Raw genomic sequence first — 24,445 nt, 5'->3', positions numbered from 1 at the left:
TGTGTGTGAATGAGAGCGAGCGAGAGAAATCAAGACTGACAGGACAGACGCGTCCTGACATGAAACTGTAAACACATTCAGCTCTGAACGTTGCCGAGCTGATGGTGTGAGTGAAGAGTGTGGATCATCTGCAATAAATAATATTTAACGTCATACTCTTGAGTGTCTGTCGTCTCTGTGACTGTTTGTCTTTGCTCTCAGGAGAACAAAAAGCCGGCGCCCCTGACGATCAAGCAACATAGAAACAATGGTATGTAATGTATCCAATAACTTTTCCATGAGTTTCCACTGCTATATCATAGCTCCTCCATGAGCTCAACAATTTTTTCCCTCCTGGTTGGTTCATGTTCTCCAACAGTCTGCGCTGCACTACGGGTTTTGGCAAAACTATAACATCTAATGTGATAAATCTGTGAAACAAGTTGGAAACCACACTCCGCTTTATTCCTGGAAAGTGACCCATTTGTAAAATTCCTTGACTTCCCTCGTCTGGCGTGCAGCTACATTTCTAAATCCCATGATATGGCAACAACTCCAACACAACTGGGAACTCTGCGAAAATAAACTAGTGGGGGGGAGAAGAAATATGAGATGTGGAGTTCATGGCAACGAGACCATGACTAAACCAGTGGTGAAATGAAGCAAAGTATGAAATACTTAAAGTTATAATCCTCAAGATTTCCCCATTCTTTGGGAAAGTACCATTTTTGATGTTGTTTATGGTTGACATTTTTCTGCATCAACCATTCAAGGTATTTACATTCTGCAATTACCACTTAAACACAGTAATTATCATTGCTAGTGGCAGAGTCCGCCATTCCCACTGTGCATTTTTATTGCCCATCCATGCATACTTAAGTTTCAAGTTTCTTTAGTTGCACTGTAAACAGTAAATCAGTTGTTCTGTATTTAATAGATGGTTTACAGCACACTTTAATGTAGTTGTATGCAGATATACAGGTATTTTTACAGGTGTTTTTGCTATCACTGCATAGCCAACGTTAGCATAAACAGCTGTTTACTTATCATTCGAGAAGAAACATTGCAGCTCAGCATCAAACTTTATTCCTTTACTTAGTAAAATCTGTCTCCAGGGGTGGAAAGAAACATCATGTTAACTCCTTCTTAACTTTTTTCTTCTGCTACTGAAGTTAGCATGCTAACCCGCTATCCTGCTAATCCCGTCTTGTAATACCACTTTGTATTGACGTATTCTAACCTCTCATCTTGTGAACACGACAACAGCAGAAGCTCTTGGTAAGTAAACAGCTGCTAATGCTAATGTTAGCTATGTAGCAATTGCAAAAACTTGCATATAGCACCTTTAAAGTGTTAAGTTATGTACAGCATCCTCTCAGGGCTGCCCACCAGAGGAGGTATAGTTGAGGAAAAATGCATTAATAAACACATCTGTGTATAACTACATTATTCTGTGATAACCCTTTTTGTATTGTATTTTCTATTGAAGGAATTATGTGTTTTATTTCTCGTGAATTCAACTCTTCTTTCCAAGAGGGGGATTGTTTTATTTCTTTTTTTTAAAAGATACACAGTCCTGTTTTTAACTACCAATTAGCTTAATAAGTAGTATCTTTTAAACTTTAATTACATTTGGTCTGATAGTACTTTCAGTTAAGTAGGATTTTGAAGGATTTGCAGGACTTTTTCTTGTAATAGAGTGTTTTTACTCAGTGGTTTTGCTATATTTGCTTTAGTGAGGCATCTGAATTCTTCTGTTTCTTCTTCTGATTCTTCCACCACTTACAAATCATTTACAAAATACTGAAGACAAGCTTCATCTTAACAAAAATTCCATCCTATTTTTAGGCCACTAACCTACTTCCCTATAAAAATCAACCATTTTAGGAATGTTAGAAATCCAAGGGCGTTAAAAAAATCTGGTATTTTCATCCAAAATGATCACAATAACCTGGGAGAGACTGTTTTTTTTCCATTTTCCTGTGAGTCAGGGATTTTTGGTTCTAACCCAGTTTCTATAAATACCCCCCCACTCCTCTCACCCAACATGGACATACACTAAAAATACACCAAATTTTCCCCTTCATGCTAAGACTTTTTAACTTTCTCCTGTGATTTAGTGTCCTCATTAGTATGGATGAGCAGTTCTCACTTTTCCCATGAGCTTCCTGCAGGGGTCACGACTCTGTGTGTGTTGTATATGTGCGTTTGTGTGTGTGATGCAAGGCGGGGGTGTAAACTATAGACTGAATAAAGCTCAGTGAGGTTGTCTGTGTGTTGGTGACCTCACTGACTGCTATAAATAACAACCCCCTTCCTCTATAGACATTTACCCCCCCAGTGCAGTTATGACCCTGTGTTGTAAAGATCAGTCCACTTTTTTCTTCCCAGAGGTCAAACTGAGTTTTACCTTCTCCTCCAGAACCAAACTGGGAAAAATCAACCCGTCATAGTCTAGAAAAAGTCAATTTGATCTCATAGTTCATGTAAGAATAAACTCTGAGTCAATTTATAGATGTTTAATAATCTTTTAAGTATCTTTAGTAATCAAAAAATTGCAAATATTTGGAGTTAAATGTGAGGAATTGCTGCTTCTCTCTGATTTATATCACTGTAAACTCAATATTCTTGTACAAAAAAGCCATTTGTAGACAAAACTTTGCACTCCTTACACTATTATATGATATTTCATGGACTTAATGATTAATAGATTAATTATAAGTTAACTTATTTTCAGCTATAATAACAATGACTTCACAGCTACGGTGAAGGTTTGTCCTCAGAAGAAAAACAAAAACATATAAAAGCTATTTCTATTTACATTACATACTATATACATGTATATCTTGAAAATGACAAATCATAATAATGCTCCATAATTATAACAACATTGTAGTATATAGGGCTGTGACTAACGATTAGTTTCATTATCGATTAATCAAGTATTTGTTTAGTTTATGACATGTAAAAAAAAACTAGTGAAAAACAGTTGTCACATCTTTGAAGAGCCCAAAACAAACTCCTGAATTTGATTAATTTTGTCCTACAAACAGCCCATAACCCAAAGATATTTAATTTTCTATCATATATGACAAAGAAAATCTGCAAATATTCACATTTGAGAACTGGGAACCAACAAATTTTTGTCCTTTTTGCTTGAAAAATTATTAAAATAATCATCGAAATAGTTGCTGGCCAATTTTCTTTCAGTTGATAAACTGATTTAAAGATGAAGCGTTGCAGCTTGAGCAGTATACAGGAAAAATTGCTGTATTATTATTAATCCTTAAACTCACAGTCACCAATAGTCTCACTGATAGAGACCTGATACATACAGTAATGTAATGTTTACTTTCAAACTACCTCACCCAACATCAATAATGAACCTTTAAACAAATATTCATCCTTTCTACAAATACCTCTGTCCTACCTCTGGAAATAAAAACACCCCAAAATGCAGGAAGGTGTCTGAGTCAGACCTCATTCAGCCCTGAGTTCTGTCTCACAGGCTGTGTACCACTGCAGCAACCTTCACATAGAGGACAGGACGGTCTGGATGTTGCCTGAGCAACAGGGTCCAGGGCTGAAAAACACTTGTGTTGCAAAGCTTAACTGTGTTTCTGAAGGCATCTTTTGTTGTTTTATGTCTCTGTGTTATCATTTTGTGTCTCTTTGTTGTTATTTTGTGTGTTTTTGAAGCATTTTCTGTTTCTTTGTTGTTATTTTTCATCTGTTTGTGGTTGTTTTGTGTTTCTTTGCAGTCATTCTTCTTGCATCTTCTTGTGGTCATTTCTATCTGTTGTTGTTTTGTGTCTCTTTGGTCATTATTCATCCCTTTGTGATTGTCTTGTGTCTCCTTTTAGTCATCTTGTATCTTTGTTGTATATTTTTTGTTTGTTTGTTTGTTGTTTCATTTTGTGTCTCTTTGTGGTGACACTGTAGGTTAACATATTAATATTTTGATATGGATTTTACACTGTGTCACTAAGAGGATGCTGTTTAAAGAGATTTTAATCACTGGACCAAACAGTAATCTCTAAACTCCAGTAGAAATTATACACTAGTTCTATCCATTTTTCTATCTTCTGATGCTTAAATATGAGGTAAAGAAAAATAGACAGCCCTCGTGCATCAGCTTGTACTGTTGTGAATACTTTGATGTTCAATACAAACCAGCAGTTCTTTAGAAAATGACTCTTTTCCCCCTTTAAGTTTACTTAGTCTGCTCACACCATATTTACTGCTTTTGTTTCCCATGTCCACAGCAGTTGGAGCGCAGGTTTCAACTTGTTGCAGCAAGCTTCATCTTCACCTGTTGGGAAAACCTGTGGGGGAGAAAAAGAGTTAGAAGAAGAAACTAACCCTGCCGAACAAGAAAACTGATCGAAGTGTTGCAGGTGGGGACACATAACCTAGACAAAACATGAATAAAAACACTTAAAAAAACCCAAGAAAAATACATTTTAACACCATTTTAGCACAGTGGTTCCCAACATTATGGATCTGCTGCACAATGTTTCTCAAATTATAGCTGCTTTACTGTTAAAAACTGGAAAAATATACCTTTACAAGCATCTAAAAACTACTAAAATAAGGAAAAATACTCAGAAGAGGTAAACATCAGACACATATGGACACTTGCAAGTTGTGACAAGAGGACTTGAATAGATATTTGTTCAACTTAAAGGTCAAAAACTTTGTCGTAGGTGCAGCTGGTAAAAGTTAAAAGTGAGTTAAAAGTTTGGTTCCTGTCCAGACTTAAGTATTCTTAAGTATTATTGATGCTAAAACAAATATTATTCAAACATTTATCAGATATTTGAGTAGTATTTAATCTTAGACTTCACTCTGAGCCCTGAAATATTAAAAACCAGATGTGTCTTCAGGTTCAGCTCATCTTACCCTTTCCATTTGTTATGACTATGTCCAGACATTAACCTGGGTCAGAGATGAACAGCTGGGACTCTGGCTCAGCTGATTCCTCCCACTCTGTCTGTGTTGTGTACAGGACACCTACACTGCAATATTACACAGCCCCAGGTTTACACTGTGTCTGATTAAAATTAAAATCATTTACCACAGCCTGGTGGTCACTGACGTTTTGAGCCCATTATCTGAGAGTTAAAAACCCAGTGATGATGTCCACAAGAGAAGGACTTCTTTCAAAAAAAAACTTTAAATGAAACAGTGCACAGTCGTCACTCACTCAGTTTAATGTGTACTTTTAATTGTGTGTACAGTTCTGACAAGTGAATTTGTGTCTCTATGTTGTTACTTTGTGTCTCTGTGTAGTCAATACTTGTTTCTTTATTGTCATTTTCTAACTCGTGGTGGTCATTTTGTGTCTCTTTATTGTTTTGTGTCTCTTTGTTGTTGTTTTGTGTCTCTTTGTTGTTGTTTTGTGTCTCTTTGTTGTTGTTTTACATCTTTATGTAGTCATATTGTCTCTTTGTAGTCATTCTGTGTCTCTGTGTAGTCGTTCTTTGTATCTACGGCCATTTGCCATCTCTTTGTGGTTCTTTTGTGTCTCTTTATGGTAACTTGTAGTTGTGTTTTGTTTCTTTGCAGTCATTTTTTGTGTCTTTGTAGTAGTTTTGAGTCTCTTTGTGGTCAGTTTGTGTCTTCTAACAAAGTTGTGTGACTTTCACAAAAGAAATATTAATATTACTCTTTGTAAAGAGACTCTGGTCTGGAGGTCGTCTGATCTCTGCAGCCCCTAGGCCTGTTCTACCTCTACACCTGTCTTTTGTGTTAGTGTGTTTGTGCCCGCGTGCGTGTATGTGTACATGTGTGCGCGCGCGCGAGGTTTAAACTGTAGACTTTAGGACCGCGCGGAAACTTTCTCTCCGGTGCGGCAGAGCCTCTGCGGCTCGTGAGAGAGCGAGCAGGGCCGGTTAGTGAGAGAGAGAGAGGGTGAGAGAGCGAGCGAGCGAGCGAGAGAGAAGCAGGCGGGGGAGCGCGAGCCAGCAGCGGAGAGAGAAGACCCGGTAGAGCGCGAGGAGGGAGAGAGAGAGAGAGTGAGAGAGAGAGATCGAGAGTGAACGAGAGGAGAGAGAGCGACGACCGTCAGGGTCCGGGTGCCTGAGGGACGGACGACACGGTAAATATAAACATTACATTTTGGCTCGTGAACGCACGCCGGCACCCGTTACAGCCGTTAAGTTAGCTACAGTCATCTCCTAAAGTCATCGCTCGCGCGCTCCGGAGCCAAACCGTTGGTTCTGTTTTAGCAGATGATGTGCGCGTGAAGACGGAGCGGTTCGTACACGGGGCGAGTGAACTTGGGGACTTCTTTTGAACGGTGGGAGGAAAATCACGGAGACCGGACAACCGTTATTTAACGAAGGCGTGTTTAACGTTGTCCGGAGGAGCGTGCCCCCCACCCCACCCCCTCCACAGGCTCCCCTCGGCACCAGCAGGTAACGTTAAACCGGAGCGCACCGTCCTCTTCACCCACCAGATGCAGACAGACACATCAGCGCGCGGAACCGTCGGCTCCGCGGAGAGCGAGCGAGCGGGCGCGCGCCTGCCGGGGTTAACGGGTGCATTCGGTCTGAAACGCGCCCCCGTGTGTGTTTTTTACCTGACCCAGTAAAGCTTATCGTCTCTACACACTCGGACACGTGTCTCTCACCGGCCGCCCGCCCCAAACACACCCCCGCCGGGATAATACGCCGTTTATGAGAGGCCGTCCGGTAAAGGCCGCGTGAGGTCGCTCCCAATATTAATTGTCATAAAGCTGAGCTGCGTCAAGCTAGCAGGAGTAGCTACGACACTTCCGGCTACTCTTTAAAAATAAAAGCCCTGTCGGCGGACATTACAGGAGGAGGTACACTCATTTGTTTGCTAATTCTTCTCTAATCAATTAATTTCACGCAGTCTGATCACATACATTGTTGAATCGATCAATAAATATCTTACAGCTTGTCTTCCAGACTATCTTAATTTGAGTTAATGTGCTTTTAATGAAAGATTGATCTTGGCTTCTAGTCTGAACATGTTGTACAATTGAAACTATTATTTTCATTTTTGGCAAAATTGCCAATAATTTTATTTATTTAGTGTTAAAAAAAATACATTAAAAAAATATACATCACAGTTTCCCAGAGCAAGGCTGGATTAATGGTCAACTACCCCGGGGCCTTAGACCCCCATGGAAGCCCCAAAAGCCCCCAGGTGTGCTCAGCATTATCTGTCTCTACTTGATTTGATTGTAAATATATAGAAATTCTCACCACTGAAGTACAATATCATTTATGATAGGCTCTTCATCCTCCATCTTGTAGCTCTTGTTGTAAAGAGGAACTCTGTGAAAATATAGTTTCAAGACTTTTATTGTTGTAGTTTATACTGTGCTAATTTGTTGTAATGGTTCTGTTTTATCAAATTAGCTTAATTGTGAGAGAGAATTGTGAGGCTGCAACCAACAGTTACTTTTATGATTAATATGTCTGACAGGCATGTTCTTTGATAAGCATTCATTGTTAAGTGCATAAAATGTCAAAAGAGGTGAAAATGTCCATTATAATTGCCAGAGACCCAAGAGCATACATATGAATAGTTTTTTTCCCTGACAAACATTAAAAAAACTCAAAATGTTGAGCATCAGAAAGCTGTGAGATAAAAGCAAATATTCTCATTGTGGAAGCTGGTATCAGTTTTGGCATTTTTGCTAAATGAGTAATCAATTGTGACAGTTATTGCAAATTAACTTATCTGACAACCCACTAATCAGCTCATTAACTAATCATTTCAACTTTAGAATACTGGTTGGTGTGTGGGTGCCTGAAAATGCCATTTATTGTCAGGGTCAGAGTCAAAGGTGACATCTTCAAATTACCTTTTTTTTTGTCCACATGTCCAAAACCCCAGGATGTTCAATTTACTGTCTCAAAGGATTACAAAGAAACAGGTATTATTTACAGCTGAGAAGCTTGGACTAGTGAATTTATGGCATTTTTACTTTAAAATGACTTTAATAATGACTTAGTTACTAGATACTTCTAATCAGTCAGCTAATTAGCTAATCAACAGATTGTCCCAGCTTTAATATGTTGTGGTCACTCGTTTTTGAGCTCATTTAAACCTGAATGTTAGAACTATCAGTACTTTGACAGACTGTAGCACTGAGGTTGTTGAGGTCATGTCCGCTGAATTATTTCTGGGATTTTTGGGGTTTTTGCAACTTGAGTAGAGTTTAAAATACACAACGGACAAAATTAACACATAGTGGGTATTTTTAGGCTGATCCATCATTTTTAAACTCAGAATATTAAAATTTATATATTCCAAAGCCAAAAATAAATAAATAAATAAAGTATTTTGGTATCTTTTCAACAGAATTTTATCCTTTGCAGTGTGGAGAGAGTTTTTAAACAAGCCAGGGGACATAAATATTTCAGGCACTAGAGTTGAATAAGTAAGCTATAACAAATCTGTACACTGAGGGCATTTTACAGACTTAATTCTCAGTCAGAATTCATTGACATGGGCAAATGTGTTGACCGATATCGAAGTGATGACCTCAGATGACCTTTGTATTTCTGAAAACCTGCTATACCCTTATGTTTCTACAAATACTGATGATTTTAAAAGTGTTAAAAGTTGGAGATTTCATTTGAAAAATAACAGTTACCTGTCTTTAAGGATGTATTACTTCATAATCAAGGACAAAACACCTGTTTATCTGTCACAATGGCTTTTTGTTCAATTCAAATTAAGTCTCTCAAGCAAAAATATCCAACTCTGTGAAAAAGATAAGACTTCACAGAGGAGGACTTTGCATGTTACAGTTGCACAAAAGACACCTGAAGAGGAAAGGAAATAGAGTTAAATTAGATAAATGAGACAATTAAGAAATTATATTTTATGCTTTTATTGTGAAGACAAATCACCTACTTCCCTGTCTTGTCACTGTCTGACTCTCACTACCTTGACACACCTCTGAAGCTTTTTCTCTGCGCAACCATTTCTCCTCCCACCAGTACAGGCTTCTGCTTGGGCCTTTGACTATGGTCTAATTTAAACCACTGCTGGCATGAAGACTGGAACAATTTAAACCAGTGTATATAGACTTGCTATAGGAGTGTGAGGTGTGTGTGTGACCTAAATACGCCGAACTTGGAGGAGCTGGTTGGCCCGGAGCCTGGAGCTCGTGCAGGGAGCCCCCGGGGGTTGGTGGGGTGGATACTGTACACCCATTTCTGCAAAAGTTTCCACCCCTGTCTTTCCGCTGCTGGTAACCCTGGCCGGCTGCCTGTTGTCTTTACAGTAGGTGATGTAAGGCCACAGCGTGAGGAGTGACATACTGTACAATACGTCTTGAGTAAAGCCAGACACATTGGCTGCAGTCACACTGTGCTCAAATCCAAATCACTGCTGAGAGTCAGTTTTCTTTTAGGCCCCTTGCAAACATTACATTTAAGCTCCTTTTTGTGCTCAGACCGTGATCGGTATTTCACACCTCGTCTGAGACAAATCACTCCTGATAAATAAAGAAGTTTAAAAAAGTGAAGTGAAGGTTGCTTCATCGTGTGTTGTGCAGCGTGCATGCTTATGTGCAGATGAGCTATGGTCATGGAAAATGAATGAAGTCCATTTTATTTATATAGCCTAAAATCACAACCTCTTAAAAACGCTCTGAAGAGGAAAAATGGGTGAAACCTCAGGAAAATCCATTAAATTTTTTATCAGATCAACAGTGAAACTACAGACCTAAATCTGTGCATGAGGTGTATTTAACCAAGAATCACTGTGTTAGTTTGTGGTAATTTGTTTGGTTGTAAATTCGTCTGGGAATCTGTCGGGCTGCCCCCAAAAACTGTATGCATACGTTAAGAAGACCTCGAGTCAACTCAAGTCTTTGCAAAACTAACTGTGATGGAAGTAGAGATGGAAACAGAGGGCAGGAGTGAGACTGGACAGTACGACTTGTTTCTGTTGGCTGCTCTGATCCTCTCAGCTCCGGTGTCTTTACTGACAGTTGCTGTCAGCAGCCCGGCAGGAGAGACACTCCGCGGTAAGCTTGGATTTCATAATTGAGCCGTGACTGAGACGCCAACTTTTACTGTTTTTTATGGTCTAGATTTAAAAAAAAGAGGAACACATTGTTGAATATCTGTATTTAAACAGCCAAATCAGATCTGACTGACATAAGTCTGAATCGGGTACAGCCCTTGGAGTATGCACCAATGTAGGGCAATGTAAACTAAATGTTTGTGCAGGTTCTCAGCCATCCAGGCCATGGTAGTTTTAAGTACTAGGAGTTGAAGGTAACTGGATGTTTTTTAGATTTCTTGAATCTTGAATCCAAAAGTCTTCCTAAGCTCTAAAGGCTGTTTGGGAGTCACAGACGTTCAACCTCTTGGAGGTGGTTCTCAGAGTCAAACAACCACTCTACGAGCGCATGGACCAACATAGGAGAGCCAGCTCCTCAGGACAAGACTCGGCTGTTCATCTAAAGGAGAAGGGACGCTCTTTCGAGGACAGTAATGTCCACATTTTGGACAGAGAAGACAGATGGTTTGACATGCAGCTCCTTACCCAGGCGATTTAACCACCATTCGCACCTCGAGCCAAGACTCACATGATGGATGTGGTTCTCTTGAAGCTGCCATGTCTAGTTTGCTCTGTGTTCTGTATCTAATGAGTAGTTAGAGGTAACAAGATACTTGAAAAGTGCAAACAGAATGGGGGGAACTGGTCCCTATAGAACTGCCTCCACCCGCTTCAAAATCTTGCCCCAGGGCCTCCGAGCAGCTTAATCCAGCCCTGCAGAGCCAGAATACTTCTGCTTGATGCTGCATTCCCAGATAATAACCCTCATCAAGCAGACTAGAAAGCAAACTTGCCTATAGATTTGAGTATTAGTGCTTCCTGTGCTCACCTTGTTTGGCAGTTTGTATCCCCCTGCATGACAACTCAAACTCAGAACAGACTAAATTGTATTGGATTTGACCCGAGACGTGAAACAACACGCCGTTTGACTTGACCAACATTAGACTTCCCAGTGTGATCAATCAGCTCCTTCATGTGTCTGAGAGACCTAAACTGTGAGCAGATATGAGCCCTAACAGCCAGATATGAGCACAGTCTGTTGACGCTTGTTTGCCAATAACTGCTGGTAAACGACCTTTTTAACATTCTCGAGTGCCCAAAATCTGCCAAAACAACTGTGTCAGAGCAGATTTCAAACCAAAAGCTTATGAAATCAGGATTATTTACATGCAAAACTTAACTCTGTCCCTGTGTCCTCTATTGAAGACCGATTATGGTTTAAAATTCCCATTCTTGCTCAGTAGTTTTGTCAGTAACTAAGTTCTGTAGACAAATAAATGTTAATGAGGATGATGAAACAGTACAAGGTCACACATGGCCAATCATTTGCCTGCTACAGCCTCTCAAATGTGAAGAGGGGTTGTTGCCCTCTGTTTTATATCATTGTAAACCTGATCCCAGTAGGTTTTGGAGTGTTGGTGGGACAAAATAAGCTATTTTCACTTTCACTTTCACTTTCGACTCTAGGAAGTCTATTTTTTTAAAACATTTTTAATTGAATAATTGCTTAATCAAAAAAAATAAGCAGAAGATCTAGTCCTGTTTGCCTTAAAACACACCTTCTTTCTCTACAGGTGTCCTTTTTGCCTCTATTATCTGTTTGATTGATTAATTTACACTGAAAATAATTATTAGTTGCAGCCTAGGGTGAAAAAAATCAGATACAAAGTGGTTGAAATTAGGATTTAAATTTGTGTTTTTTCTTCCCTGTTTATACCAAGCTCATAAAACATATGTGTGTCATGCTTGAGGGTTGAAAAAATAATGATTTTTGGCTCAGGACTTGTACCTGCAGTCTGAATGCAGCCATTTTGTCTGATGAAAAGGGCGCACATGGGCCACATCAATCACAGAGTGACAGCCGTGTTGAAAGCTACCCTGATTCCTGCAGATTCCTTTGAGGACACCTGTGTGTGTGTGTTAACCTGTTACTGCTCAGAGAAGGAATATTTCTCTGCTCTGCATGTGCAGGGGTCCCATCCATCAGCTACAGTTCATAGAGACACACACACCTGTTGTACAGCCTTGACCCAGGGGCTGTGTGTATGAGTGTGTGTGTGCGTGTGTTGAACAAAAGGTGGATAGACTTGAGGGGGAGAGGAAAAAGAGGGGACAGGAGGATGTCAGCCACATACTGTGAATGATTTCTTACTCAAACTTTACAGACGTCCTCGTACTGTATCTCCAGTCACGCTGTTTCTGTTTTCTCTCTTTTTTTCTCCCAGGAGAGGGGGAGGACTGAGTGAGCCACCGACCGACCGACAGACCGACCGACCGACAGATTGAATGAAGCTGCACCTGGTGCTTCTGAGGGCCTTTCCCATGTTTTGATTTTGTTCCACTTTTTTGTTTCTTTTTTTTTTTTAAAACACGTTCTACACTTGGTTTCACCGAGCCGCTCTTTGCCATGCCGTCCAACAGTCCTGCTGCCACCGAGCCGCCCCAGACACCAGAGAATGACAACTCCAATGATGTGGTGAGAGAGGGATTTTTACTTTTATACTGCATTTATTTGAAAAAGTTTAAATGATTTCAGTCAGTTCTAATGCTGATTACACATATTACCATCAGTGGGAAAAGTAAATGAGTGAAACTAGAGGTAACACAATTGAAAAAAATATTGAATTTAACATTTTAAACAGTTAACAGTTAAAATCTTATAGTAGTATCCAAGATTTAAGATACATGTATGGAGTCAGGAGTGTGCCAAAACATTTGCATTAAAGGAACGGTAAGTTTTTAAAACAGCAGATGAATGACTTGTTAGTAAATATGTTGGGATCTATGCTGGGGCATGAATATGTCTAATAATAATAATGATAATTAAACTTTGTATTATTATTTTGCAATTTTATTTATTTATATAGCACATTTTGTACAAAAAGTTTAAATATAGTGTGTTTCAAAGATTAAAAAAAGACTGATGCAAGAAACAGGAATATTAAACACTCAATGAGAGATTTAAAAACAAGTAAAATACATTTTTAAGTAAAGGAACAATCAATACTTAAGCTGTAGTATAGGTTTATTGGTGTATTTAAGACCATATGTCAATTATATGTATTGATAATATATCTGTAGACATGAAGTGCAGTGAAATCTCCCTCTTTGAGAGTAAAGTCAATTTGTCTATTTAAAACAAAAAGAAACATTTAAAGCCTCTTTTAAATATACCATAAAATAATCCTTTATTAGTACCGCAGTGGGGAAATTTATATTGTAGCAGGAGCAAACAGGGATAGCAAAAAAGGCATCAATAAAGAAGCAAGATATAAACAAGACAATATATTAAAAATTATTAACATTATGAACAATATAAACAGGACTATACACAGTAACAAATTGGATTAGAATACTGATATTGCACAGCCCTGAGTGAAACAATATTGGACATTTTATTGTATTTTAAAACAGTAAAAGTAAATAATAATGATTGATAAAAATAAGGAAATCTATTTGTTTATTGGAAAATATCATTATTTTATTGAATATTTTAACGCAAACTTAATTGGTGAGTTTAATTTACACATCATTCTCAAGAAATGTGTAATTAAACATTGAAAAGATTTAGTTATTTCAGTGGCACTCTGTAGCCTCCATAAAAATGTATCAAGTTTCATAGCAAATATCAAAAGTAAAAGTTTTGATCGTCATTTTGATGATTGGTGCCTTTTAGAGTGTTAGATTACTGATGCATTAATGTATATGCAGTATTTAATTGTTGTACAATAAGTGCTGTGGTACAAACTAATTATTTTACTGTTGAGTAATTTAAATCTTGGCACTACATCAGTTTTATGGAGGTCATAAAAGTGCAGAGCTAATTGGTTTGTACTTGGAAACTACAACTAAACAAACATTTCTCACTTTAAATAGTGCTGTTACTGTTACTATTACTGCTTCAGTTACACATATTCAGATACTTTAACTGTTATTTTTGCAGCCACAGATATTATGCAGTCATCAGATAAATATTTTAATATAAAACATTCAGGATTTCCCTTTTGTAAACAGTGTCATAAGTAGAAATGGAAATACCTATTAAATGGAAATACTTAAGTAAAGTGCGAGTACTTCAAAATTCTATAAACACCACCAAGTTTTACCAGCACTACTACTACTTCTACTGTGGCTACTACTGCTACTATTACTGTTATTATTGCTGCATCTATTATTATACATATTGAAATACTACTGCTGTTATTTTTGCAGCCACAGATATTATTACAACCACCACCACTTTTACTACAGCTATCATTACCACTACTACTTTGGCTTCTGAGCACGCAGTTGAGAGCTTTTTTCAGCCAACACACACACAGCAACTCTGGCAAGTAAGACTGTGTGTGTGTGTCTGTAATAATTAAACTTACAGTCATTTATTTACATTCACTTCAGGTCTTTCTGCATTCCACACACTCGCCCGGCCACAGGCAGGTGAGACGAGTGCAGGGTTTCAAGCCTCAAATGGTCTTTTTTACACAAATGAGCACACACGCACACTCACACACACATTACCACACAGTCAGACATACACAAGGTGAAAAATGGCTCCTTTCATTTGCGCCCCCAGAGCCCAGGGCGGCCCTCGTAAATCTGCGAGAAGTTTGAAGTTCATTCTATAGTGCTGCTATATAAAGAGCCGTCTTACTCACTTACTTCCACATTCACACAGTGGCAACAAGCCAACAAGTACAAAGTTTCCCTTATAGAGTTTTGTTGTGCTTTTTTAAACTTCCCGAGACTTAACTCTCCTTCCCCGAGTCAAGAAAAAGCCCAGGGAGGAATCAGTCTGCAGGAGAATAGAAGGTGTGGGAGGTTTGACTGATTCCTGTTATAATCTATTGCACATGACAGAAGCTACTGTTCAAAATGTTGGGGATAGACAGACGTTCCTGTGGGTTCAGATAGTGGCACCCACTCAAACAAAATGAAACAAAAATGAACCAAATTAAATCAGTGTTTATTTATTTATTTTTTTATGCCTCTGCGTCGGTGACATCTGTACCGTCCCATTCTTGTGAGTGTGATATCTCAGAAATGCCTCAGGGGAATTTCTTCAAATTTGGTGCAAACGTTCACTCGGACTCTGGGATGAAATGATTGGAATTAGGTGGTCAGAGGTCAAAGGTCAAACTCAGTGTGACCTCAGAAACCTTCTTTTTAGTCGTAACTCCAGCATTTGCATAAGATCATAAGATCATTTTTTTAAACCAGATATTGTTAGCGTATCAAAAGTAATAATGTTTTGAAAAAGGCATAAACAAGTTTTTGAGTGTATGAAATTTAGGTGAATTTATTTAGAATCAATACGCTGACAAATCTGCTGACATGTTTCAGCATAAAGCCTTCCTTGGAGCTTGTATGAAAGCAGTGGGATCTCTCTTTGTAAAGGCCACATCACGACAACAATAAACAACACCCACAACCACTAGTTTTGCATTGATAACAACAGCAAGGCCGAGTTTAGAGCTGGTAGGAGCTGAATCAATGACACCTGTTCAAGCCTGTAAAGAGGAAGAAAGGCCAAGGTTCACTTACATGTAGTGTTTGACCATAGTATAATCTGTGTGTTTTAGTCAGATATACATGCAAACAACACTGCTAGAGTCACAGCTAATAAACTGTCCATAGGTAAAGGGTTTCATATGTCAACAGGCCATAAGACAAGCACTTTGTTTTAACCACATGAGGCCGTATAATGTCTGAGTTACCATCATCACTTTGAGGATGGTCCAGAGGTGTGCAGGGGGGTTTGTTAAATTTGCATGGTGTCATTTATTCCATCTGTAAAACCCCAAAAAGGTGCCGACATCGCCATGTTGTTGATTAAAGATTGGTCAGTTGTCATCGTGTAAATGGTTTTAAACGTGTAAATATTGTAGATAAATAATGTGGTTGTGTAAAATTCTGTTATAACACAGGTGTGTTTAAATGTAGTAAGTCTGAATCCAGATAAGAGTCTTGTGTTTGTTCTGTTGACGGCTTCATCATCCAGCAATTCGGGGGTGAGTAGTAGATTCAAAGTGAAATACAGAAAGGAAACAGGAGAGGAGGGAGACAGAGGGAGCGAGCAGGAGAAAGAAAAGAGGAGAGAGACAGAGAGAGACGGAGGGGAGGATGTGGGGATGTGGGGGAAAAAGAAAGAGGACAAGCTGTCTGCTGCTGATGGGATCCTCCTCTGCCCGCCTGGTTTGCAGTCTGGTTGCTTAGCAACTGCAGCAGCCTAAAATAACCTGCCGGTCGACAGAAATAGACCAAAGATATATGGACAGATTGGCCCGTGTGTGTGTGTTTGTGTGTGTTGACATATTCTTGAAAGGATTTGGTTGAGTGGTTTTCTAGCTCTGATGGTTTACAGGTTTCTATTTGACTTGATCCTACTTTTTTTTTTTTTTTTAAACTTGTCGCAGCACTTGCAGCACATCATCGAGCACAGTTGTGTTGTTAAAGTGTGCATGTGTGTGTCTGTCAGTGTGCGTCGTGACACGGGCATATGGACGGCGCACCAGGCCAACAGGCGAGGGTGGGGGCCATCATTACCCCGTTCTAGCTGGTTGCTATGCTGATTGTCAGGGAAGTGACATCAGAATGTTTAGTCAGCACGGCGGCAGCCCCGTCGGAGACAGTTGCTAAGCAGTTTCTGCACCTTAGCAACCGCTCCACTGTCACCCGCAAAACAGAGGGAGGAAGACATTAATGGAAACACAAGCCCGACAGCAGGCCACACACACAGTCAGGTAGCACTGATTATAACAGGAGAGAGTCAAGAAACAGAGCAGGTCATAATTATTATTAAACTCAGAGCGTGTGACGCAAAACTTGTTCCTCTTGTGCAAGCACAAACAACAGAGTATGCAACAATGCAAGACATTCTTGTTTGTATCTTAAAAGCAGCAGAACATATACTGAATATACAGCTGGTGACAAATTAAAGCCGTCCTTAAAAAGTAGTAAAAAGCTTTAATTAATCTAAAAATAAGGCCTCAAAAGTCTTAAATCATTCTTACAAAATTCATGGGAGGAAGGATTTTATTTATTAATCTATTTACTTTTAACATTGCATTTTTTAAATGTCAAAATAATATGTACGGTATGAAAAAAATAAATGAATGAACAGTTTACCGAATGCTTCATCTCACATCACGTCACACAGATCAGGATAGTGAATATTGGCCGTCAGTGATGGAAACATTTCGCCAGAGTTAAGTCTAGTCTGCCACAACAAAAGAAGAAGAAGAAGAAGAAGAAGAAGGAGAAGGCCTATGCATATTTTGTCTTAAAAGTCTTAAATTGAATTTGCCTAAAACTGTAGGAACCCTGTAAAGGAAGAAGTAGAGAAACAGGCTGACAATGCCCTCATCTGTAGAGGAGGAGGGATGAAAAAACACCAAATGAGGGAATATCTTTTGGAGGAGTGGTGTTCGGTCTCTCCAGTAGAGTTCAGAGACTTGGAGAATCAATACCAAGGAGCATTGAAGCTGCTCTGGCGTCTCGTTTTGGCCCGACACCTTACTAAGACACTTGAGGTTGGTTTTTCCTTTTTAATCTGTCACCTGTCTGTAGGTATGTTTGATCAACAACAGTAACAAAAACTACAGCAGCAGCACTTGGCAGAGAGTTGTAGTAAGAGCAAGTGCAGGCATTTGCTTTCAATGGTGACAGTCTGACATCAAGGGGTTACAGCGTAGCTTCAGAGCCCACACACATACTGTAGCTGCCAAAGCTACGCGGCATCTGATGTGCGCCTCCTCAAAAATGTAACCGTGCACTGGGGCTTCCGCATTGTATGGATATACTACATAGACACCACGAGGACTGTGATTGGTCGGCATGGGCTTGCTTCCTAGCAGCTGTATTCTGTAGGCGAGAGTGAGGAGTTTGATGCCTGCATATATTTCTTGCCACATTTGGGCAAACCTCTGATTAAAACCAATATTCTCTCTAACTTGTGCATTTAAAGCTGCTTGCTTCACTTCAGAAATACAAGAGTCTTAATGTTTCTTCCTTGTAACAGTGACATTTATTTAATTTCTTCTCGAGGCAGCGACGCACATAACAAGTGCTCAGATATGAATAAAAAGGCCTGTAGTGAAAATCACTGCGGCTGGCAAATTCCTGCCCCCTGGCTAAAATACTAAAATACTCTTAAAGCAACAGGCGTAATCTCTCACAAGATGAAGCCACTTTAAAGTTTTGACAGCTCGAGTAAAGATGCAGCAGGTGTTGCTTATTTTATTTAGCTCTTTGTCATATCCTCATGGGTCCAATGAAAATTTTGCACACACCCGAGACTCTCAGCAAGTCAGACTTTGCCCAGAGCTGGTGTAAAAATAGAAAGTGTGGACATGACTTGGGTTTGGTCGGACCCACAAATTATTTGGGGAGGGGATTGCATCTGCATCTGTGCAGAGATTACTACTGTGTGGGATACAGCAGGTTTACAGCTGATTGTGAATGAGTGGATATTTGGTAACTGATAGTGAATTCACACCACTCAGGCTTCTCCTCCGTTCAAGCCACTTTCTCTACAGTATAGTGGCTCTTTTTGCACACATTAATTATTTAGTATTATGTCATTAAAGCGAGAAAACACCCATCATCAATTCAAGTCCTAAACCTTGTATTTTGGGTCCTAAAAATCGATGTTTTTACCAGATTTAATCCCATTTTTCTGTTTCAAGGAGCTATATGTCACTCTGTTGGTTTGCAGTGGTTTACAGCACAGTTTAATGTTGTTGTATGTAGATATACTGGTATTTTAAAGATGCTTTATGTAGGTTTTTGCTATCACTACATGGCCAACGTTAGCATCAACTGCTGTTTATTTATTTCTAGAAGAAACGTTGGAAGTTCAGTATCAAACTTTATTCCTTTACTGTCTCCACAGGTGGAAAACAACACTAATGTTAACTCTTGTTTACGCTCCAGTTCTTTTAATTATTCTTCTGAAGTTAGCATGCTAAGCAGCTAGCCCCATCCTGTCTTGTTTCTTTCCGATAGTGACTCACTGTAGCATCCAGACTGCCCTGAAGAAGTAAGACTGTTGTAGTTGTTGTAGTGGCTGAAGCTCTTGGCAAGCGTCCATCACCACCATTATATTTCTAACTTTAAGATAGAGATACTGAGCTTACTAAATGGATCACTGTCAGTCAGAGAAAAGATCCGAATGTTTTGCATGTTGCGGTCTGTTTTTTTTATTGATCTCTACTAAGTTTCTTCATCTCAAACTTAATAATCTGAGTTGTCATATTTTGTCTGCCTGGTGGTCCCAGTGGTAAACTTCCCCTCCAGAACAAGCAACATGACTGGCTGCTGTCAGACCACTTCAGAGTGTATCTGCTGTCAGGGAAATGAATGAAATTTGGCGGACACTTTTTTATGATGTAATTTTAAGTGTTCCGGCCCCGAGGGGAGGATATCAAATCATCGAGTGAAGTCACGAGTTGTTGGTGCTCAAGTCAAAGACTGAAATCGACTGCACATATCTGCAAAAAGGCCTGCGAGCTGCCATCCACACTGACTGTAAGAAACACTGTTAAAACTACTGTGTAGTTTGATATGTTGTGACAAATTAAAAGAGGAAAGAGTGAATTTTTTAGCAAAATGTTACTGTAATCTCATCAGGCAGCTCCTCTGTTTAGATACCTCTCATAAAACGATTTTTTAGCATTGATTTTGACCCAACAACTCTGGCTAAACACAGGTGCAGCAGGCTATTTTTACTCCATATATCACTGTAAAATTACACCACTGCTGTTCTACAACTCTGCCACTTTGTCTCTGCCGTGAGCTGAGCAGAGGAAGCTGTTTTAAACTGCTGAGATGAATTAATTTAGGTTTAAAACTTCACATAATGCAGAATAACTTTATGTTATCAGGGTTTTACAGGTTTCTAAAGGTCTTCAATGTCTTAAAAGAAGATTATGGTTTTTTTTTTTCACTCCAGTCCATGGCAGGTCTGCTAGTACAACATGCATCCTGTCTGTTTTACTAAACACAGCTGGATTTCATGACTGTAAACATATAATTTACTGGTTTTCTCTTTCATATTTTGCCCGTTTATAGTTCGAGAACTGCTTTGTTCTTGGCCGGATTTTGAGAAATTTGTTCTGAAAGTAGTTTGTCTTTAAATTGGTCTTCAGTTTTAGATGATTTTCTTCCAACACCAAAAAAAAGGTCATAAAAAGTGTGAAATTTCTCAAAACTGCAGGCACTCTGGTTGTTGGGAACCATCAACGATGTGCTGCTACTCTTTTATCCCGCTTTCCAGTCCCTTCCCCCACGCCCAGTGTGTTCCTTAACCACATCGCCTTGGATTGTTGTCTTTAATGCGGCCTCGCTGCTGACATCAATTATAACTTCATACAGTTGTTTGATTGACTCTGTGTTTGATGTGGCCTCTCTGTAATTGGTCAGAGTGAAGATGGAGCAGACCAGGACAGTCCAGAGGAGGGGACGCCAGCGAGTCCCCGCAACAAGCGCAGAGTGGGCCGTCCTGGCAGGAAACGCAAACAGCTGCTTCCTGTGAGTACTGTAATTACAGCCTTTATGCTTAAAACCACAGCGGGGTGATTGATTGATGTGTTCACCTGTGCTAAAGCTCCACTGTCTCACCTGAAAAGACACACGTGTGCACTGTTTAATTCACATTTATGCAGCATGAAAACCACAGTCAGCTCCGCTTTTTTCACAGAAATCTGGGGATGCACTTAATTGTCACATCTGAGTTTGTGTCCAATAACATGACAGAGCACTTTCCTCCTCATGGCAGCTTGTGTTGCTTTCTTTTCTTCAGCTTTTTTCATCTAAAAACGGGAATCCCCCGCTGCACTGTGCACCAACTGGTTGCAGGGCTGATCAGTCGGTGCATACGCTCTCCCTCAACATGTAACATTAGCTTCATTTCCTCATAATTTTCATCATCTTCACTTTATCAACACTGCTCCATCCCCCACATTCTCCACACACTTGCTGCTATCGCTTCGCTAAAAGTCACAGTGAAACAGAAACAAGTCCTTCAGATTTGATCGGAGAGTGGGTATGACCTATCGAACACAGAGCGATAAGGAGCTGTAGATGACTGTTGGCCTCCACCCACACCTCCCTTAGTTCAGGAGGAGGAGGCAGAAATGAATAAATTACACCACAACCACCACTCTGTTTGGAAATGTAAAGACATTTTTTGATATCTAAACACACACCTCCCGCTCTTCTGACTACTTACTAACAGTCAAGTTAAGTTTGATCGGATCTATTCATTCATCTGCCTCCAAGTCACAGAATCGTCTTAATTGCGTCCTTAAATTTCTTTTAGCAAATTCTGTGTTTGTTTAATGTTGTTTCAAAGACGTTCTGAAGGTGTCTTTACTCAGTTTGTATTCCATTTTAACATTTTCTTTTAATATAATAGTAGAAGCATAGGACCCTCCCTGAAGATGCAGTGCTCATATAAGTTTATGTCATGGCCACAAGAAATCTTGTTTTATCCCTCATTATTAACAGAAAGCTCAAAATGCTGCAATACTGCTTGTAAACTCCACTCATTGTAGTCAAAAGTACTTTAATAACACTGTTAGATCCTGATCTTGTTGGGATGTCAGGAAGATTAAATTCAGTGACATGAATGACAGGAGTTGGAAGACTCAGCTGTTAAACTCGGCCTAAATAACATTAGAACTGTTTATTTTAGCACAAAAATGCCACAGTATCTGTGAGCTTTGGCCGTGTAGTTGGGTGTTTCTCGTTTCTCTCAGTCGTGAACAAAACACATCCGAATTCATCCAAAGTCGACCAAGAATTTAAAACTGAACTGATTCAACTTGTTTTCTCAGTGCTGTCGTCTTTAGCTTTCTTCCACCGTTGGTGCTGCAGAATTCTGAGGCTCTGTGATTGGATTCTCTCTTGATGAAATGCACCTTGGGAGTTGTAGTTAAAATCTACCTCCAGCTTTTTATGTGCACAACCAAAGACGAACTGCAACTGTGGGTCACGTCACATAATTAAAGGAAAAATGAATGGACTTTGGTTAGGGGCGTTTATACTCACATATGTGCTCATGCTGAACCTTTTTATTTTGCACATTTTTTCCAGGTCAGCTGTAGTTTTTCTTTTTTTAACTTTTAGTTGGGGTCTGAGTACTTTAACTTTTACAAGGTGACAGTGTTACTTATTGTACCTCCCCATGTGTTAGCTTGACTTACTGGAGGTTTAAATTGGCAACCTTCCAGTCACCTTTAGGCCAGCGGTAATAATCTGTGCTGTGTTATTACTGTAATGACACCGTACAGTATATTTCTTCACTCTGACTGACTTCAGGTCTTTGGCAGCTCCTCTCCTCCTTGTTTCTCTCTTCATTCATCGTCTTATCGCTCATCGAGTGTGTGTGTGTGTGTGTGTGTGTGTCCCTTTGTGCTGACTGAACTCTGTGGCAGAATCAGCAAGTCAATATAGCTGATCAAACAACCCCAGTGTGTGTGTGTGTGTGTGTGTGTGTGTGCAGTCATGTGTGCAGCAGAGCAGGTCTGATCATGCTTTGATGTCTGAGCTCTGACAAGGCAGGCGGGATTAATATAAGTCCTGTTGCACACACACACACACACACGTGCAGTTGTAACACACACACTCAAACACAAACTAACATAACACACACATACGTGCACACATAACACACACACCTCATACAGGGCTGCAGATAAGACATATGTGTGTACATGTTTTTAAGTGATGTTTGTACTTCATTGTTAGTAGTTTAGTACATCATCAACCATAGTACTGCAGTAGTACAGGTACTAGTAGCAGTGGTAAAAGTAGTGGTAATGGTAGTAGTAGTAGTAGTTGTAGTTACAGTATTTGTGGTTATATATATTGTATAGTCATAGGTGTAGTAGTATCTGTTGTTGTATCAGCAGTAGTTGTAGATGGGGTAGTTGTGGTACTATAGTATTGTAGCACTGGTTGTTGTAGTACATGTTGTTATGCTGTTATAGAAGTAGTAGTTGTAGTTACAGTAGTGGTAGTACTACAGTACAATAGTAGGAGTAGTAGTATGTGGGCAATAGCGGTAGAGTAATAGTAGTAGTAGTAGTAGCAGTAGTATTAGTGGTATTAGTTGTTGTAGTGACAATCGCATAAGTTGTAGTAATGGTAGTAGTAGTTGTGGTTGTAGTAGCAGCAGTAGTTCTAGAACATAGTAGAAGTATTAGTGCTGGAAGTTGTAAAGTACTGTAGTAGTAGAAGTTGTAGTGGCAGTACTTGTAGTAGCATTCTAGAACCAGTAGTAATAGTGGTAGTAGTGATTGTAGTAGCTAAAGTAGCAATAGTGAAGTAATACACACAGCAGTGGTAGTATTTGCAGGTAGTATATGGACTAGAATGACTTGTAGTAGTAGTAGTTGTTGTAGTAGCTTTAGCAGTACCAGTAGCATAATAGTAGTAGTGGCAAGTGATAGTAGCATCATCGTAGTAGTTGTAGTACTAGCAGCAGTAGCACTAGTGCTAGTACCAGTCATGTAACAGTAGTAGTAATAGTAGTAGCAGTACCTTTTTACCAGTTTTACTTAAACCAGTAGCATAATAATAGAGATAGTATAAATTTTAGTTGTAGTAGTAATAGTAGTGGTATAGTAGTATTAGTAGTTGTTGCCATAGTTGTGGTAGCAGTAGTAGTTGTACAATAGCAGCAGTATTATTACTTGTAACACGTATAGTAGTGGTAGTAGTTGTGGCAATTGTAGCAGAGGGAGTAGCTTTAGTAACTGTAGTGTAATAGTTGTAGTAGTATCAGTACAGTGTGCAGTATTATCACATGTAGTCACACATACATGTACAGAGGCTTCTTGCACAGTGAACAGTACAGTATGTTACCAGTAAACACACACACACACACACACTCATGCAGTGGAGTGTGTCCAGGAATAGAGCCATTGTGTGGAGCTCAGGGTGGAGCTGTCAGTGACACTAACTATAGAGAGCAGAGAGGGAGGGAGCCTCACTTTTTCCTCCTTCACTTCTCTCCTTCACTCACTCCTTCACCTCTATCACAAACACAAACACACGCACAAACACACTCGCATGTACACACATATTATTACAGTAATGATGATGGTTTCATGGATAATTAGATTAGCTACATGCTCCTTAAGTATTTCAAGCCTCCATGTTTGTTTTCCTCTGCGCTCTCATTGCTTCTTTTTTTTTCCTGCTGCTCTTTAGTTTTTCTTTGCTGCTGAAGATAGGTGTCAGTCTCTTCCTCTTCCCTCCCTCTTTTCTCCCTGTCTCTCTCTCTCTCTCCCGTTTTTTTTCACCACGGGAACCATATGTGGAGCAGCTGGTGGGGTTTTTATACGTGTGTGTGTGTGTGTTGTGTTGTGCTTGTGGCTTCTGCTTAAAAACACTTCAGAGTAGTTTG

At 39.5% G+C, this 24,445-nt stretch overlaps 1 protein-coding gene across 1 annotated transcript in view; it reads left to right on the top strand.

Annotated features, from left to right (window-relative positions):
- The first annotated feature begins 5,894 nt into the window (after positions 1-5,894).
- The window catches only part of LOC108888898 (DNA (cytosine-5)-methyltransferase 3A-like), a 63,089-nt gene continuing 44,538 nt past the window's right edge, over positions 5,895-24,445 (top strand). The window contains 3 exon segments of the mRNA XM_051071767.1: positions 5,895-6,079; positions 12,261-12,511; positions 20,455-20,562. Coding sequence (XP_050927724.1) covers positions 12,443-12,511; positions 20,455-20,562 — 177 coding nt within the window. The 5' untranslated portion in view covers positions 5,895-6,079; positions 12,261-12,442.

The sequence above is a fragment of the Lates calcarifer genome, linkage group LG7_1 (genome assembly GCF_001640805.2).
Source record: "Lates calcarifer isolate ASB-BC8 linkage group LG7_1, TLL_Latcal_v3, whole genome shotgun sequence".
Taxonomy (NCBI): Eukaryota; Metazoa; Chordata; class Actinopteri; family Centropomidae; genus Lates; species Lates calcarifer.
This window is presented reverse-complemented; position numbering and strand designations above follow the sequence as displayed.